At 41.8% G+C, this 17594-nt stretch overlaps 1 protein-coding gene across 2 annotated transcripts in view; it reads right to left on the reverse strand.

Annotated features, from left to right (window-relative positions):
- Positions 1–14909: 14909 nt before the first annotated feature.
- MPP7 (MAGUK p55 scaffold protein 7) overlaps positions 14910–17594 on the reverse strand; it is a 339705-nt gene continuing 337020 nt past the window's right edge. For both annotated transcript variants that reach the window (XM_044295108.1, XM_044295109.1), the window contains exon 18: positions 14910–16493. In XM_044295108.1, coding sequence (XP_044151043.1) covers positions 16314–16493 — 180 coding nt within the window. In that variant the 3' untranslated portion in view covers positions 14910–16313. The remainder of the gene's footprint in view (positions 16494–17594) is intronic.

The raw sequence follows: 17594 nt of genomic DNA on the forward strand, positions 1-17594 counted from the left end.
GAACAGGGCAGCAGTGCAGGGATGGCAGGGATGAAGACAGGTGTTTAGCTTTTTTTTTAATGAGGCTACCATTCCAACCATGGTGGTTGTCATCTCCTAGGCCGGTCAACCCCTTTAATCAGAACACAATATTGGGTCTAAAAATGACACGATGTATTTTTTTTCTTTATTATTGATATGCTTCTCTCCAAGTATTGTTAGTATCTTTGTATAACATATTCTCTACCGATTAATGTATATGCATACCTATCTATGCTAAAAAACCAATAAACGCCTTTTGAAACCTAAAAATGACACGATGATCAAAGGTTGAGATTAGAGATGAGCGAATGAGCGAATTTCCGCTTATGAAATTCGTTCATACATCGTTTGGTGGTAAAATGTGAATTGCGTTATGGATTCCGTTACCATGGACCATAACGCAATTCTATGACGGGAATGCATAACGGAATGCCTTTAGAGGCATTCCGCTATTCATTCCGTCATAATAGAAGTCCATGGGCTGCCAAACGGATCCGTCCCCTTTCCGTTATGCAGGGGAGGACTTATGCATTCCGTCATAGAATTGGGTTATGGTCTGTGGTAACGGAACCCATAATGCAATTCACATTTTACCACCAAAGGGTAAACGAATTTCAAAATATGAAATTCGCTCATCTCTAGTTGAGATGAACATTAAAGAAGCCTATCCTTAAAATGACTCATATAGAAATGTAATTATAATTAACAAATACAATGTGAATAAACTGAGCCGAGTGCCGGAGGATTAATGGGAAATACAAGACAAAGTACATTATTCATACGAACATCTGTGTAGCTGGAAAAATGAGATCTCGCCCCGTGCTCACCAATATCAGGTTATGATTCATGATTTTTAATAAGAAGAATCACAGTATCAACACTCAGACATGTTTTATCACTCTGAGATTTATACATTGTTTAAAGTGCGACTGGAAAAAAATATTTGTTACATATAACAACATTCTTAGACTATTAGTCAGGAACTGGATAAGCTGCAAAGTAATATTACAGCCTATAGCCGTAACAGTAATATATGGGTTAATCACACAACCGATTCTAACACCTGTCGGACAATTGTAGAAAACTAAAAAAAAACTTAAAAAAAACCTGACCTTTCTCCATCTCTTCCTTTTTATGTTGACAGAACGACCTTGTTTCTAAGGTACAATACTGTAGGTACCTCGACAACTACCCACCCCGGATGTGGGCCTGCATCATGACCATTACAATTTTAAAACCTGACGGTAAAATGGGTACTTCGTGCTCATACGAGGACTCTTAAACCACCTTACCATAAATGTCCACCTTATATCATCAAATTATTTGAGGTCCTTGCTCCAGGTCTCTGTGGTAGCTGTGAACTCTCTTTGAACTGAGCTCCCCTTTAGTGGTGGCTGCAGAAATATGCAATGGATCTGTCGTAGCAGGAGGAGTTCAGACCCGGGTTCCATAGCAGTTGCATGATCTGCCTCCATGATGCCAATGAGGAGAAGAGGGGAATAAAAGAGAGGAGAAAAAAAGGGGTTGGGAGAGGTTTGGGAAGGAGAATAAAAGGGTAGGAAAAAATGTGAGTTGCACCCTTATAACTCAAGAATAGTCTGAATGTCGTCTGAGTATCTAAGGAGACCATACAGTCAAGAAATGCTCCTGAGAGCCCAAGTCTTGGTCCACGAGTTCCTTTGTTCTCATGTTATTTTTCGTTCCTCCATCCATTCACATATGGAGAGGACTGCAGAGGGCCACTGATGTGGAGGAAACAATGTATGTGCCGCAGCCAAAAATAATCTTAATAATGACCATTTTAGTTTTAATAAAGAATCAGACGAGAAGGACAGTAACATCAGAAGAGCTGTGTTCGTCACCCTGATTCTGTTGACCCTATTGTATGACACAGTTCCAGCAGGCTTGATTTCATGGGCAGCCCCACCATCTATGAATAAGTGTCCATTTTTCAGAGTTGCAGAGCCAACACAATTCGGTGATAGAAGGGGCATAGGTATGTGTAATCACAGGGCTTCTGCACCTTCTGGGCAGCAACTATTTCCTCAGTTCGGCAGGTTATTGTCAATGCTTGTGAAGCTGTACATATTTTCTGTAAATATATATATCACTGTAATCCTCTGTGATGATAATGAGATGACTGCTGAAAAGTTATCTTCACAGAACAGTAAGTGTCAAACTATTAGGAGGCTCAGGGGCCACTCTCTGAGGGACTGCTGGAGATAGCCAAGTGCACATGCTCAACCTGCTGCTCTGCTCATTTAGTGGAATCCGATCCCTGTTCTTGTAGCTAATGGGGGGGGGGGGGAGAGGTAAAAACCCTACTGGTCAGATATTTTTCCCCTTTCTCTGTGACCAGGGCATACAGTACATTTATAGTGTTGTAAAACACCTTGTTCTGGCCTGCTGGCATCGCCTGTTATAGTGGTGTATACTATGTACCTTACCATATACCATCTTGCTGTTACTGTTTGCGGTTTTCTTTGACTACACTATTTTTGTGGCCCCCTGTACCTTGTTTGGACCGCTGACCTTCTTCTGACACGTTTTATGGATTCTTTGCCAGTTTGTCATTGCCGGCTACCACTTGGTCCACTACATTTTAACTTTCTTGGTCCCACCACTATGTAGAGGCTACTAGAAGACCTCCACACCCTTATGTCCTGGGTGAAGTATGCATTGGAGCCAGGATTTCTGCAAACAGACATACACTTTTTTTTCTCTGCCTTATTTGTAAGTCCATTCTAACCATTTATTATTGTAAGTTGATGTCTTGTGGCGTTTATGTTTTCTACTCATATCTCATGTTCCAGATGTGTCTGCCTATTGCATTTGCTTATAAGTAGTCCCCTACATCAGCTCTAGAAATCTTACGTCTGGAGCAGTTCATTATCGGCCTTTCATCACACACACACATATTTCAGCTTCCTCTCATCTCCTATGGGGAAGGACACTATGACATTACAAATTGACGCCTGTCTGACCTAATTGAAACAGCAGATACACACGCCTCTAGAGGAGGCCAATTATACTCCATTTAATTCCATTTATGAACATGTGGTTCATCTATATCATTTTTCAGAAGCCATTATGTGTCAGAGAATTCGGGTGTACAGCTGCTGTCTGTTCATGACATTCAAGGTATATCACATTTATGTTCTGCCAGATAACATGATCTCTGAGGTATACATAGAAGGAGTTCAAGTCACAGTATGTAGCTGTAAAATACAACCTCCAGTTATAAAACAACGAATTCACCGTTTCTCTTTGTGACCAGTCTGTAGGTCATATCTAGATATCATGTTGTCCATTCAAATGAATGGGCATGCTTGTAATGCAGGATACACATGAACTCAGTCATGTTGAATGGGACCCTCAGTCATCCTAAATTGGAACGTGGACAGGGGTTAACATTTTAAATCCAGCTTGGACAGGGCTCCATTATTATGCCTTCTATGCTGCTGTACTATCTGCATCCTATGTATTAGGTACATAGGTTGGATATGTGGGGACAGAAGTACAGAATTAGAATGGGGTCGATCCCAACATTTACTGCTGTGTATCGGAAGAATTACTGTGGGGATTTCTGTCCATTAAACCTTAGGGGAATATTAGTGAGGTTTGCACGGATGTTGAATGATGGCTTGGCTCATAGCTGATATTTCAATTCATTTAGGAAGTTTGGATCCAGGCCAGTCTAGTTTTTCCACACCAAATGTGTAAATTAATTTTCATGAACCACACTTTCATGAAACAGGAGAAAGAAAAGAAGAAAAAAAAAATGTCAGTAGAATTAAGAAAACCCAGAACAGTGGTCCTCCATCATCAACATTAAACATTTCAGTAGTATGGTTCTTCTTTTATCTACTACACCAGATTTTTATGTAAGCCTGATGGTGAAGAGGGACTCATCCCTTTCAAATATGTTTCTACTGCTCGAGGAACCAAAGAATGGCCAAGAGCTTAACACCATCATAGCCATTACGTAGCATTCCATATGGAGATCTCAGGAATACCCAATCCTAATGAACAGTTCTTGTGAAAATCTTGTGGTGCAATCTAAAATCCAATTGTCACTCTTTTTGTGATATGTACTACTGCTGCTTTGTGAGCAGTTGTGGCCCACTGCTTGAAGGTTGAGCCACGTTCCATGTCACAACCCCACCGCTTTGAGATGTCTGGGTATCTCTAGAGGTTTCTTGAACATCAGGGATCCTATGACAGAGATATCCTTAGTAGAAGCAACTTGTCACTTTCTTACACCACCCCATGGTCATGGACTACCATCACTAGTATTTGTTAAAAAAAAAGGTGCTAGATGTATAATACATTTGTTGTAACCACTGCAAATCTAGTCATACCCATTTGATGATTTTTTTCTACATCTCGACCATGCGAGAAAAATATCTCACATTGTAAATCTGGCAGGTGCCCTATTCTTAATGCACATAATGCCTCTTTCTGAAGCATTTTGCTTGATAAACTTAACTCACTGATTTGTTCAATAAGCCTTCTAATGGTTGGCTCGGTGGTTAGCACTGTTTCCTTGCAGCACTGGGAGTCCAGGGTTCAAATTCAAGGACAAGATCTACAGTCAGGTCCATAACTATTGGGACATCGACACAATTCTAACATTTTTGGGGCTCTATACACCACCACAATGGATTTGAAATGAAACGCACAAGATGTGCTTTAACTGCAGACTGTCAGCTTTAATTTGAGGGTATTTACATCCAAATCAGGTGAACGGTGCAGGGATTACAACAGTTTGCATATGTGCCTGCCACTTGTTAAGGGACCAAAAGTAATGGGACAATTGGCTTCTCAGCAGTTCCATGGCCAGGTGTGCGTTATTCCCTCATTATCCCAATTACAATGAGCAGATAAAAGGTCCAGAGTTCATTTCAAGTGTGCTATTTGGAATCTGTTGCGGTCAACTCTCAAGATGAGATCCAAAGAGCTGTCACTATCAGTGAAGCAAGCCATCATTAGGCTGAAAAAAAAACAAAACAAACTCATCAGAGAGATAGCAAAAACATTAGGCGTGGCCAAAACAACTGTTTGGAACATTCTTAAAAAGAAGGAACGCACCAGTGAGCTCAGCAACACCAAAAGACCCGGAAGACCACTGAAAACAACTGTGGTGGATGACCGAAGAATTCTTTCCCTGGTGAAAGAAAACAACCTTCAGAACAGTTGGCCAGATCAAGAACACTCTCCAGGAGGTAGGTGTATGTGTGTCAAAGTCAACAATCAAGAGAAGACTTCACCAGAGTGAATACAGAGGGTTCACCACAAGATGTAAACCATTGGTGAGCCTCAAAAACAGGAAGGCCAGATTAGAGTTGCCAAACGACATCTAAAAAGCCTTCACAGTTCTGGAACAACATCCTATGGACAGATGAGACCAAGATCAACTTGTACCAGAGTGATGGGAAGAGAAGAGTATGGAGAAGGAAAGGAACTGCTCATGATCCTAAGCATACCACCTCATCAGTGAAGCATGGTGGTGGTAGTGTCATGGCGTGGGCATGTATGGCTGCCAGTGGAACTGGTTCTCTTGTATTTATTGATGATGTGACTGCTGACAAAAGCAGCAGGATGAATTCTGAAGTGTTTCGGGCAATATTATCTGCTCATATTCAGCCAAATGCTTCAGAACTCATTGGACGGCGCTTCACAGTGCAGATGGACAATGATCCAAAGCATACTGCAAAAGCAACCAAAGAGTTTTTTAAGGGAAAGAAGTGGAATGGTATGCAATGGCCAAGTCAATCACCTGACCTGAATCCAATTGAGCATGCATTTCACTTGCTTAAGACAAAACTGAAGGGAAAATGCCCCAAGAACAAGTAGGAACTGAAGACAGTTGCAGTAGAGGCCTGGCAGAGCATCACCAGGGATGAAACCCAGTGTCTGGTGATGTCTATGCGTTCCAGACTTCAGGCTGTAATTGACTGCAAAGGATTTGCAACCAATTATCAAAAAGTGAGTTTTATTTATGATTATTCATGTCCCATTACTTTTGGCCCCTTAACAAGTGGGAGGCACATATGCAAACTGTTGTAATTCCTACACCGTTCACCTGATTTGGATGTAAATACCTTCAAATTAAAGCTGACAGTCTGCAGGTAAAGCACATCTTGTTTTGTTTCATTTCAAATCCATCGTGGTGGTGTATAGAGCCAAAAATGTTAGAATTGTGTTGATGTCTTAATATTTATGGACCTGACTGTACATTAATTCTGAATGCTCTCCCAGGGTTTGCAAGGGTTTCTCCCAAATATGCTGGTCCCTCCCACACTCCAAAGACAATCTCCAAAGATGTGTATGTATATGTGTGTCCGAGATAGAGAAATAGATGAACCTTAGTGAGCGGAGTGATGACCATCTCTGTACCGCACTGCATAATCTGTTAGTGCTACACAAACAACATAAAATGATTGCATGGCTGTATATTTGCTTAATGCAACCTACCGTATCACCACAAAAGTACGGTTGAAACGGCCAAACCCTCTAATTCTAAGAAATGTTCACATAGTTTATGTTTCTTTAAAGCCATTTTTAAAAATGTGTATAAATGAGCTAAAAAAATACAGCAACAACCAAATAAAGTCAATAATTTATTGTCCTGTATAAGAAGTTGAATCCAGATTTAAAAACATACCATCGGCTAGTAAATTAAAGGACAATTTCAAGTATGGAAATGCAGACAACTGTACAAAAACATGAACAAACCATTGTCCTAGCATGGCATACAGTAAATTACAATTAATATATTTACTCAAAATGTAGAAACAATGTAGAAACAGTGAACAGACCTTAAAAACAGCATATCACAACCTGACAAGTCTATAGGACACTACATCACCTCACACACAATAGAGATGACTGAGAAATGCAGGCAAGCACAGTGTACAGTATACAGAGCGCGCAGGAAACGAGCATTCCCTGCCTCGACAGTGGTAGAATTTTCAGTGTTTGTTCTTTTTTGGGGGGTTCCATACAACATAAAATCCCAATAAAAAAAAAAATCATGACCAAAAAAGTAAAAAAAAAAAAAAAGATTAAGGCAAATAAATGTAACGGACTGTGCTCCTGGTATTTAAATACAATGGAGGGAAAGTTTCCAGTGGTTCGTATACTCAGAAGTGGAGATAGTTTACATACCGCATACATATGTTTTTTCACATGGCAGGTATGGCGGGTCTGCCCATGACACCTGTCCATAATCAAGATTTACTGAAATTGTCTTATTTACCTTGCAATACAATATAAAGGAAGAAAAAATACATCAAGCATCATTAAGGCAGCAATAAATATCTATAGATTCCTCTTATATACAAAAAAATCTGCATTTGATTAATCTTCCTGTCACTTTACCTTAGAAATAATGAAATAATGATAATGGAGATGTATACACATTTTTTATTGATCAGCTCCATGATGTGGAGTTCAGTGTGGTTTTCCTGACCTGCTTTCTCCAGGATATGGCAAACGTATGGGCAGGGTTGAGATGAGGGGTAGGCAGTACAGGCAAATGCCTAGAGCACCACAGATGAAGGGAGGCACGATTTATGGATAAATAAAAGCAATGTTTAGTATCAAGTTTGACGGCTGGTGACTGAACGACTGCCCATTCAACAGCTTTAGGGAAATTTTGCATGTTTCAGGGAATAAGGGAGGAGGGGCAAATTCTGAAACCCCCGCTTTAGGCAGTACCATAAGAGCTTGGCCTATGCCTGCCTAGAGATTTATATGGAATGGTTCAATTGTCATGATTCACCTCATCATTTGTACTTAGCCCATACTATGAGTCATCACAGGATCCAGAAGAAGGACCATTCATTTACACAGGATGGACCCAACTAGGCTACCGTGGCACAGAGGAAGCAGGGAAGGAAAAGCAGCAATATTTCTGGATCAAAATCCTGGGATTTTACAGGTGGGATCTTGAGCCTCTCAACTCTAGTCTCTTTAATGGGGTTGCCTGGGTGTTTAATATCCGTTATTCATTCTGTCTATGGCCAGCATAACGGATCCGTCCAGTCTACTTTATGGAATTGTGTTATGGTCCGTGGTGACGGAATCCATAAAGCAATTCAGTAAATACCACAACACTAACCCGAACACGAACTTCAGAATATGAAATTCGCTTATCCCTAGTGACAATATAAACATATGAGATGAAGCAAACTGTAAATGAACCGTAAGTAGAACGACATACAGTAAAGCTTTGTGGACAAAGTTACCCAATGCAATGGCCCCCTTACCCGCCATGTCACTGGCCTTCAAGGTGTCCAAAAACGTCCATATTCATTTGTTTCCCCAATATTATATCACAAACTGTGCAAACCATTGAATAACCTCAGTGATAATACATTATTTTACTTCTGACCTGATCGAAATGTGACGTCATTAATTTCTTGTAAAATAGTATGCAGGAATTTAAACCCAAAATGAGTGACACCACTGTGTGCTGAGAAAGGGTGTACACCATCCCCAACTGTTTAGTGTATCCGATGGGACTATAATATGATTTCGGCCTCCTCGGGGGCATGACATTAATATGATAGGAAGGATAAAAAGGAAATATCTGAGTATTTTAAATACACTGAGAATCCTGTTACATAGAAGACATCCAATGGAGACCACGCAAGCAAGGATAAACACACTAGCGTAAAATACCAGAGCAAAATACTTCCAGGGTCACCAAGTTTCAAAAGACTTTTGATATGTCATAAGTTGATTGGTGGGGGTCTGAGTGCTGAAACCCCCACCGATCGCTTGAATGAGGAGAGAGAAGCATTCACATAGCACTCTCTCTTTTCTCGCTACAGGACAGGAAGTGAGATACACTCAATAGAAAGTCTATGGGCCTTTCTCAATTCCATCTCCTGCAGCGAGGAGAGAAAGCGTGATATGCAAAACTCTCTCCTCGTTCTAGCGATCGGTGGGTGTCTCAACACTCGGACCCTCACCGATCAAAACCTTTGATATGCCTCTTTCACATATTCAACATTTTCGGAAAACACAATGACCCTTTCTAAAATGTAACATCTTCGGGGCTTAAAGTGAACCTGACACACTGAACACATGCAGCATGTTATAGAGCAGGAGGAGCTGAGCAGATTGATATATAGTTTTATAGGAAAAGATTCAGTATATTTTATTCATTTAAACCTCTGCTCTTTTTATGCTTAGGAGTCCAGTGGGAAGCCCTATTAGTGACTGTATTCAGTGTCATACAGAGAGGATATCAATCACTGATGTATAAATTACAAGCTGTGCTGAATCTCTCCCACAAGACTATATATCAATCTGCTCAGCTCCTCCTGCTCTAGTAACATGCTGCCTGCAGACTGCACTGCATTTTCATGGTGACACTGTGTAGGCGCCACTTCTGGTGGACCCAATGCCTAGTACAGCTAGCTCAGTGAAGGTAATATTTCACTTAGCGATTTGTTGCTTCATTCTGGAGAAAAAGTATTTGTAATTAATTAGTAAACGAGCAGTTAAGTGCACCAAGGGCGGAACCAAAGACACTCTGTGCACCCTTCCTCTGCCAGCCCCTCTTAAAGGGTAGGACCAGACCAGATAACTATACAGGAACCTGACCTTGTCAATCAAGACAGAAAGGGAGGGGCTGGCTGAGAAAGGAGGAGGAGCAAGGGTGCACATCGAGGCTTGGGCCCGCCCTTTTCATCCTAAATTGCTCATTTGCATATGGTAAAAGTACTTATTCTCCAGAATGAAGCAATAGAAAGATACGTGAAATGTATCATTACCTTCAGCTGAGCTAGTATTATGTCTGGTTTATCAGTGAATGTCTATAAAGGGGTTGTTTCACCAAAAAATATTCTACATTTTTAAAACTAGCACCTGGATCTGAATACTTTTGTAATTGCATGTAATTAACAATTTAGCATAGCCACTGAGTTATTCAATAAAATCTAACTGTACAGCGCCACCTGCTGTTTGCTATTTTTCGTATTTCTCTGTCCTGCTCACCGAGATGGAGGCACATGCTCAGTATCGTCCTTCAACTGCCACCAGCTGCAGTAGAAAGGTCACACCCCCTGAGAAAGTACACTCCCCTAAGCTGCTATTAAAGGTAAAGGATAACCCCTTTAATAGAAAAAAATAGAAGCTAACAAAAACTAACTGAAAATTAAAGGCAAATGTAAAATCCTGCGTGGGTGACCACACCACTACTACATTACTGACTTGACTTCAGTACATTAGAGCCGAGCCTATTTACACGGAATGTAATGATAATATATATCCCTCATTTCTAACCCCTGTAAATATCGCCTTTAATACCAGTTCCCCTGACAGTGCACAGTAAATGGCGGATTAATCGTCTGATATTTGATAGTAAAGCACAGGAAGATTTCCCTGAAAAAAGATTTTTTGGATTCTTCTCTATATACACATGTCACAGACCATCAGTAGGACCACGTGTGATGCTAATTGTTGACATCTGCGGAAATGATCTACCGAAAATACTAATGTGTGGGCTCACCGCAGAGACGTGTAAATACGCGAGGACATCTCTAAGGGGCTCAATCTCCAGTTATTATTTTATAGTACAGTGTATTTATATCATATCTAAAATAAAGTGTCAGGCATCTAACTACAACTCTGTGTCATGAAGTGCTTAAAAAAATAACTGTGCATTGCCCTTTTAGAATTTAAAGGGGGCCAGACTCTTAAACCGGAGGCAGCCATCTTGTAATGCTATGAACATATGGAATAAGGAAAGTAGTACAACTGCTGTAATCTGATTGGTTGCTATGGGAAAAAAGCTTACCAATCAGCTCCTAGCTTTCACTTTGGAAAAGGAAAGCTGCATTTTGAGAGGAGCACTTTGATTATGGGCAACATGCCCGTTTTTCAGTTAGACAGAGTTAATAAATGAAGTTCACTAAGGCAGATTTTGGAATACTGGGCCTTTTTTTTTAATCAAAACTGCCTATAAAAGTAAAGGCTGTATTACACCAACAGATTATCTGACCAATTTCTGTCCAATCTGACCAATAGTTGTTGTGTATAACAAAAGATCTGTGTGTGTAAACGGCCATCTGACCAATGATTGGTCAGAAAATCTGTTTATGTAATACAGCCCATAGCAAATAATCAGTTCAGCTTTCAGTTCTTAAAGGCTATGTACACCTTCAGAGGCAATTGTTTATGATTGAATTTTACTTATTTTGGGCTAAAAATAATTTTTTCCATTGGTCTTTATTAAAAATATTTAGTCGTTCTGTCACAAAGGGTTAACTGTCTAACTGTGTGAACCATACTTTGTACCTGTCATCTAATAAACCTTATCACTAAATACTTAAAAAGTCATAAACACTTAATTAAGCCACATTTTCATCTGTAAGATAAGAATTGAGCTATAATGAGTGTTTAGAAGTTCAAAGATCATAGATAAGGAGCCATCAGCTGAGCAGTCTGACGGGAAGTAGTAAAAATACAGATCCTGCTACTAGAGAATCAAAAGATCAAATGGAAATAAAAATGATTTTTAGCGCAAAATGATTACAATGCAATAAAAAGGTGCTCCAAAGGTGTACATAGCCTTTAAAGTTTTTTTTTTAGGAAAGATTAAAGCTGTGATTTGATTGGTTGCTTCTATGTATGGTACACCATATTCAGTTGACAATCTTGTAGACAGCTGCAGACAGGCAGAAGCGGAGCCAAATTTATCCCAGTGACTCAGGCTGTAATAATCTGGTGCCTCATTACCCGACATTTTGGCCCCTTTTCTCTCGCGCACATTGGAGCATTGTAGAGCCACGCCCCTTTACTAAACACCGTCCAGTGACACGCACACAGAGTCCTTGTTTCCCATGGCAACCATGTTTCTAAGCTTTTTATGCGCAATGTGGCTTGTATCGTCTTATGAGGCTTTCTTCTCCTCAAATGTACCCCAGCTATTATAGACATTAAAGGATCATTTCCATCTGAAAAGAGTATTTTTTGAAACTTAAAATTCATATAAAAATGGGGTTAGAATTTTTGGCCGTTTTCTTTGTTCATTTTGGCAGTACTATATCAAAGAAAATGGATTTCAGAATATTGCCCTTCTGTAGCAGTCAGCAAAAATAATAAGACCTCCTATAAAGATAGGTAATCCATCAGCTGTTTACTGCTGCTGTGAGGGTAAGATATTATCTGAAGGGTAATCCTCATTATAATAGTGGCTGTGGAAATGAGATAACAGTATGGCAGCTGTATTGTTCTCTTGACACACAGAAGAGTATTGCATTGATTACTGTAATGCTCTAACGGAGTCACTACAGGGGGTCTCTCTCTGTCCGCAGTGATGATCTGACTAGGAGGGTAAAGGTCACCTGTCAGTAGATTTGTCCCTATGACACTGGCTGACCTGTTACATGTGCGCTTGGCAGCTGAGGGCATCTGTGTTGGCCCCATGTTCATATGTGCCCGCATTGCTGAGAAAAAGGGCGTTTTAGTGTATGCAAATGAGACTCTAGTGTAGGAGTAACTGGGGCATCATCATTACTCCTGGAGGCCCTCTGCACTTGACTTTAGGAGAAGTCAGGGACAGACACGATGACCTTACACTGCCTGGACCCGTCAATCAAAGTGCAGAGAGAGCTGAGCCTCTAGGTGTAACAGCAACGCCCCCGTTGCTCCTAGAGGCTCATTTGCATATATTAAAGGGATTCTGTCTCGAGATTTGAGGCCTATAACCTAAACATATGGCCAGGTCCCTACTAATACGCTGAATCCGAAACTGACCTTATTAAATGTGCCTGTGGCTCTATTAGCACATAAAACAGGTTTTTATAACCTGTCATTCACCTAACTAAGGTGCCCAAGGGGACGTCTCTTCATGCAGGGTGCCCGGCTGCAGCCATCTCCGTCTGGTGCCCAGAGCCACCTTCCCACTAGAAATCGCCGCCCTCCCTTTCAATAGATCCGTCTACCTCACCTCATCGCCACCTCCCTCACCTCAGCGCCGCCTCCGAAATCGTCCGCTCTCCTCAGCCAGATCCCGCGCGTGCGCACTAGGTAAAACCTGATGCGCCCGTGCGGACTCCTGGCAGCGGCCTCGTCGAGCGAAGTGCGCATGCGCTGGCCGGCGCACTTCGCTCAAACCTGCCTTGACCGCCCTATTGCAGCCATCCTCTCACAGCCGCACCGGATCTGGCTGAGGAGAGCGGACGATTTCGGAGGCGGCCCTGAGGTGAGGGAGGCGGCGCTGAGGTGAGGTAGGCGGCTCTATTGAAAGGGAGGGCGGCGATTTCTAGTGGGAAGGCGGCGCTGGGCACCAGACGGAGATGGCTGCAGCCGGGCACCCTGCATGAATAGACGTCCCCTTGGGCACCTTAGTTAGGTGAATGACAGGTTATAAAAACCTGTTTTATGTGCTAATAGAGCCACAGGCACATTTAATAAGGTCAGTTTCGGATTCAGCGTATTAGTAGGGACCTGGCCATATGTTTAGGTTGTAGGCCTCAAATCTGGTGACAGAATCCCTTTAACATCACTTTTCTCAGCAATGCGGGCACATATGAACATGGGACCAACACAGATGTCTTCAGCTGCCAAGTGCACATGTAACGGGTCAGCCAGTGTCATAGGGACAAAATGGACAGATGGACTTTTAAGATGGACTTTAAGTGAGACTAAGTTTAAGAGTCTGGACAGGAAATAAAATGATACAAAATTATATTGAGAAAACTATCTGTACTTTTTTCTTCTTCCAAAAAATAGAATAGCGACATATAGGTTGTCAATATGTAATACAAAATGTTGATGGAAGTGTATCTATGATCCCCGTGATAGAAATGGCATAAACTATTTCCTTCATTCTTTTTCTTGTGACTAGCAAAATAGAGCATCATATACTTCCTTGTATTCATCCGATAGAGATCTTAGTGAGGTTTTTGGCAGTGATTATGTAAATATTCTGTCGTGTTCAAAGATGTGACCTAATATGTCCCTCAACTCCACTTATGTGCAACATACAGTACATATAAATATACAAGAAAAAAATGGGGACTAGCATGTTCCCCTCTACAGAATACAACCCCAACGGACTCATCCCAGTAGTACTGTACAACAGCTTGGAGCAAAGATATTTGTAGAATCCATGAACAAACATGGATCCTTAACAGTTTTGGTTTTATGGCTTCAGTATACGACCGGAATCCAATAAGCCCACCAGAAGAATCCTGAAGCCTACCGTCCATCTAGACAGAACATATGAATAACTCTGCTGTTAGCATTACACACAGAGGACATATCATCAGTAACGACAGATCAATTGTGAAGTTTTCCGAAGAAAGTGATCTGCTCCAGTCAGATTCAGATATGGTCTTCTGCGGGATTTCATTGGTCCTGGTTGGATGAGGCTTCTTTAAAAGGGGTCCGGGAGTTAAATACTGGTGACCTATCCTCAGGATAGGTCATCATTATCTGATATGTGGTGGTTCGACAGCTGAAACCCCTTGTCAAAGTGCTGTTTGAAGAGGCTGCAGCACTCTGGTGACCACAACGGCCTCTTCCTAGGCAGGTGACGTCCCTTCCATCGGTCATATGGCCAGCTAAGTAACATTCAAGTGAATGGACATGGGCTGCAATACCAAGCACAGCCACTATGAAAGAAATGTGCTAGGTATGCTGTGAGGAGACCACATTGCTCAACGGCAAGCTGCAGCCTCTTCAAACTGTTGATTGGTGGACTTCTGGGAGCTGGACCCCCACCGATCAGATATTTATGATCTCTCCTGAGGGTGGGCCACTAATATTAAAAGACAAAAAAAAAAAACGTTAAGATGCAAGGCCTTACAGCAGGGGTAGGCAACCTCCGGCACTCCAGCTGTTGTAAAACTACAGCTCCCAGCATGCATTCTTGCTCTTCTGTTCTCAGAACTGCCATAGAAATAAATAGAGCATGCTGGGAATTGTAGTTTCACAACAGCTGGAGTGCCAAAGGTTGCTGACCAGTGCCTTACAGAGATTTCCAGGGTTAGAAAAACATGGCTGCTTTCATCATAAAACACTCCTCCACCTGTCCATGGGTTGAGTGCGGGGTTTTGAACCTTGGCTTCATTGAGATGAATGAGACTGAGCTGCAATACCACCTGTGAACAGAAGTGGGCATGCTTTTTTTGTGGGAGAAATCAACCATGTCCTTGAATCCTAGACAACCCCCAAGCCCACTGGAGGATCTGGAGGTAGTCCAGTCTGATTCCTTCAAAAAGCCATATCATATACTAGGCAGAGAAGATGTCCATGGCCTTTTAAGAACTAATGCAAACGAAAAGTGGAGCACCACCCTCATACCGTCTTCTAATATAGTCTTTGTAAATGAGGCAAAAAAAAGTCCTCTAAACCTGGAAGTGCTTCACAAGATGATAAAATAACAAACTCATTTATAATAAATAAAAAAAATAACATTTTTTTGCCAAACCACCGACTGGTGAGATTGTTTTGGAGACCATATGAAAATTGTCATGTAAGAACCTAGAATTCCAGTCTGCAAGCTACACGATGCCAAAATAAATGAGAAAGCATAGTGCTAGCAGTGTAAATCATCATAGGCGTAATATACATACAGGACCATTCCCAAGGATCTCGTCCTTTCCAGTGTATTGACTAACATTTTGAGACTTTCTTTCCAAAAAACAGCGTCACACCTTTTCACAGGTTGTGTGTGGTATGTCAGCACAACCTCATTCACTACGATGGAGCCGAGCTGAAATACCAAAAACAACCTTCTGGCAGGTGTGGTGCTGTTTCTAGGGAAATAGCAGCCATGTTTGCCCGATTCTGAACCTAGTTCAGGTTCGTTTTGGCAAACCTCAGTATAGCAATGTCTAAAATATACAAACCCCTGCAACCAATGGTGGTCAAATGTGCACATAATAATCATCCTCCAGCCGAGCAGGCACGGTGTGTGACCCAGGCTGCCATGTTGCTGCTCATTCGCTGGCTGTCCCTACTGTGTGTAGATGAAGCATACCCCGCACAGTGACTCTCTATGGTTCAGAATTGACACCACTACTACACAGGCTTCATTGCATCGGTACGCCCTACTACTCACTGCCAGACCTGATCTTCACATACATAAAAGGAAGCAAGCTGCTCTCGATTCTGATGCGTTTTAAGCAGCCTCTGATAACAAAACACCATAAAATAAGGGATTAAAATGAATTCAACCAGAGCAGATGTGAAAGCCCACTGTAGGACGCGTAATAAAAAAAATTACAAAATAAAAAAGTATTTGTGCCATATGCCGGGGAAGGTGTTCAGGAATGGAGCCAGCTCACTGGTACCCAGAGGCTGTCCGTCTCCAGCCTGTCAAGGGTGGATTTCAGTTCATTGTACGCTGTGGTGAGGTCATCATTTATGATCATTTTGTCAAAGTAGTGGCCGTACTGAACTTCCATGACTTGTGCCGACTTAATCATTTCATCAAAATCTTCTTCCTGTAAAAAGGAGAGAAAGGGAAGACGTTGGGAGGCAGGAAATAATGTGGCGTTGGTAAGCCAACCCTATACATTGTCAACTCCAACCACCCAAAACAGACTCCAACCCACCAGCCCCGCACTTTTTTTTTTTTTTGATAAATAGGGTACATAGATAGAACATAACATATGGTATATTCAGGCTACTTTTACACTAGCGTTATTCTTTTCCGGTATTGAGTTCCGTCCTAGGGGCTCAATTCCCGGAAAGAAAAAAAAAGCTTCAGTTTTATCCTACTGCATTCTGAATGGAGAGTAATCCGTTCAAGATGCATCAGGATGTCTTCAGTTCAGTCACTTTTACGGCATTTGGCCGGAGAAAATACCGCAGCATGCCGCAGTATTTTCCCCGGCCAAAATTCCGGAACATCGGAACGGCATTATTTTCCATTGCAATGCATTAATGCCGGATCCGGCACCAAGTGTTTCGGCAAAATGCGCAGACCTTTAAAAATGTGAAAAAAATAAATACCGGATCCGTTTTTCTGGATGACTGATCCAGAATTGCAATGCATTTGTGAGACGGATCCGCATTCGCGCACGGATTTCCAGATCCGACAGGCAGTTCTGGCAATGGAACTGCCTGCCGGATCCTCACAACGCAAGTGTGAAAGTACGCTTATATGGTTAAAATGTCTAAACTTTACTAAATTCCCATGAAAGTAACATGCTATGCCTTTAAAGAGGATTTCCAGGAGTCCATTACTGATGGCCTATGCTTAGGATAGTAGATCAGTATCTGATCGATGGGGGTCCAACTCTTGGCACACCTGCCGATCAGCACCTTGAAGAGGTCATGTGACCGATGAACATGACACCATTGGCCTAAGAAGACACCACAACGCTCACCGGAGCACAGTAGTATCTTCAAAAAGCTGAATGGCGGAGGTGCTGGAGGTCAGGCTCCCCTGACTCATCAGATCTTGATGACCTATGCTCAGTATAGGCCATCAATACTCCCAGAAAACCCCTTTAATTTTACAATAAAAAATATATAACGTCTCAGGGTACTTTCACACTTGCGGCAGAGGATTCTGGCAGGCAGTTCCGTCGCCGGAACTG

Source organism: Bufo gargarizans, chromosome 5, assembly GCF_014858855.1.
Source record: "Bufo gargarizans isolate SCDJY-AF-19 chromosome 5, ASM1485885v1, whole genome shotgun sequence".
NCBI lineage: Eukaryota > Metazoa > Chordata > Amphibia > Anura > Bufonidae > Bufo > Bufo gargarizans.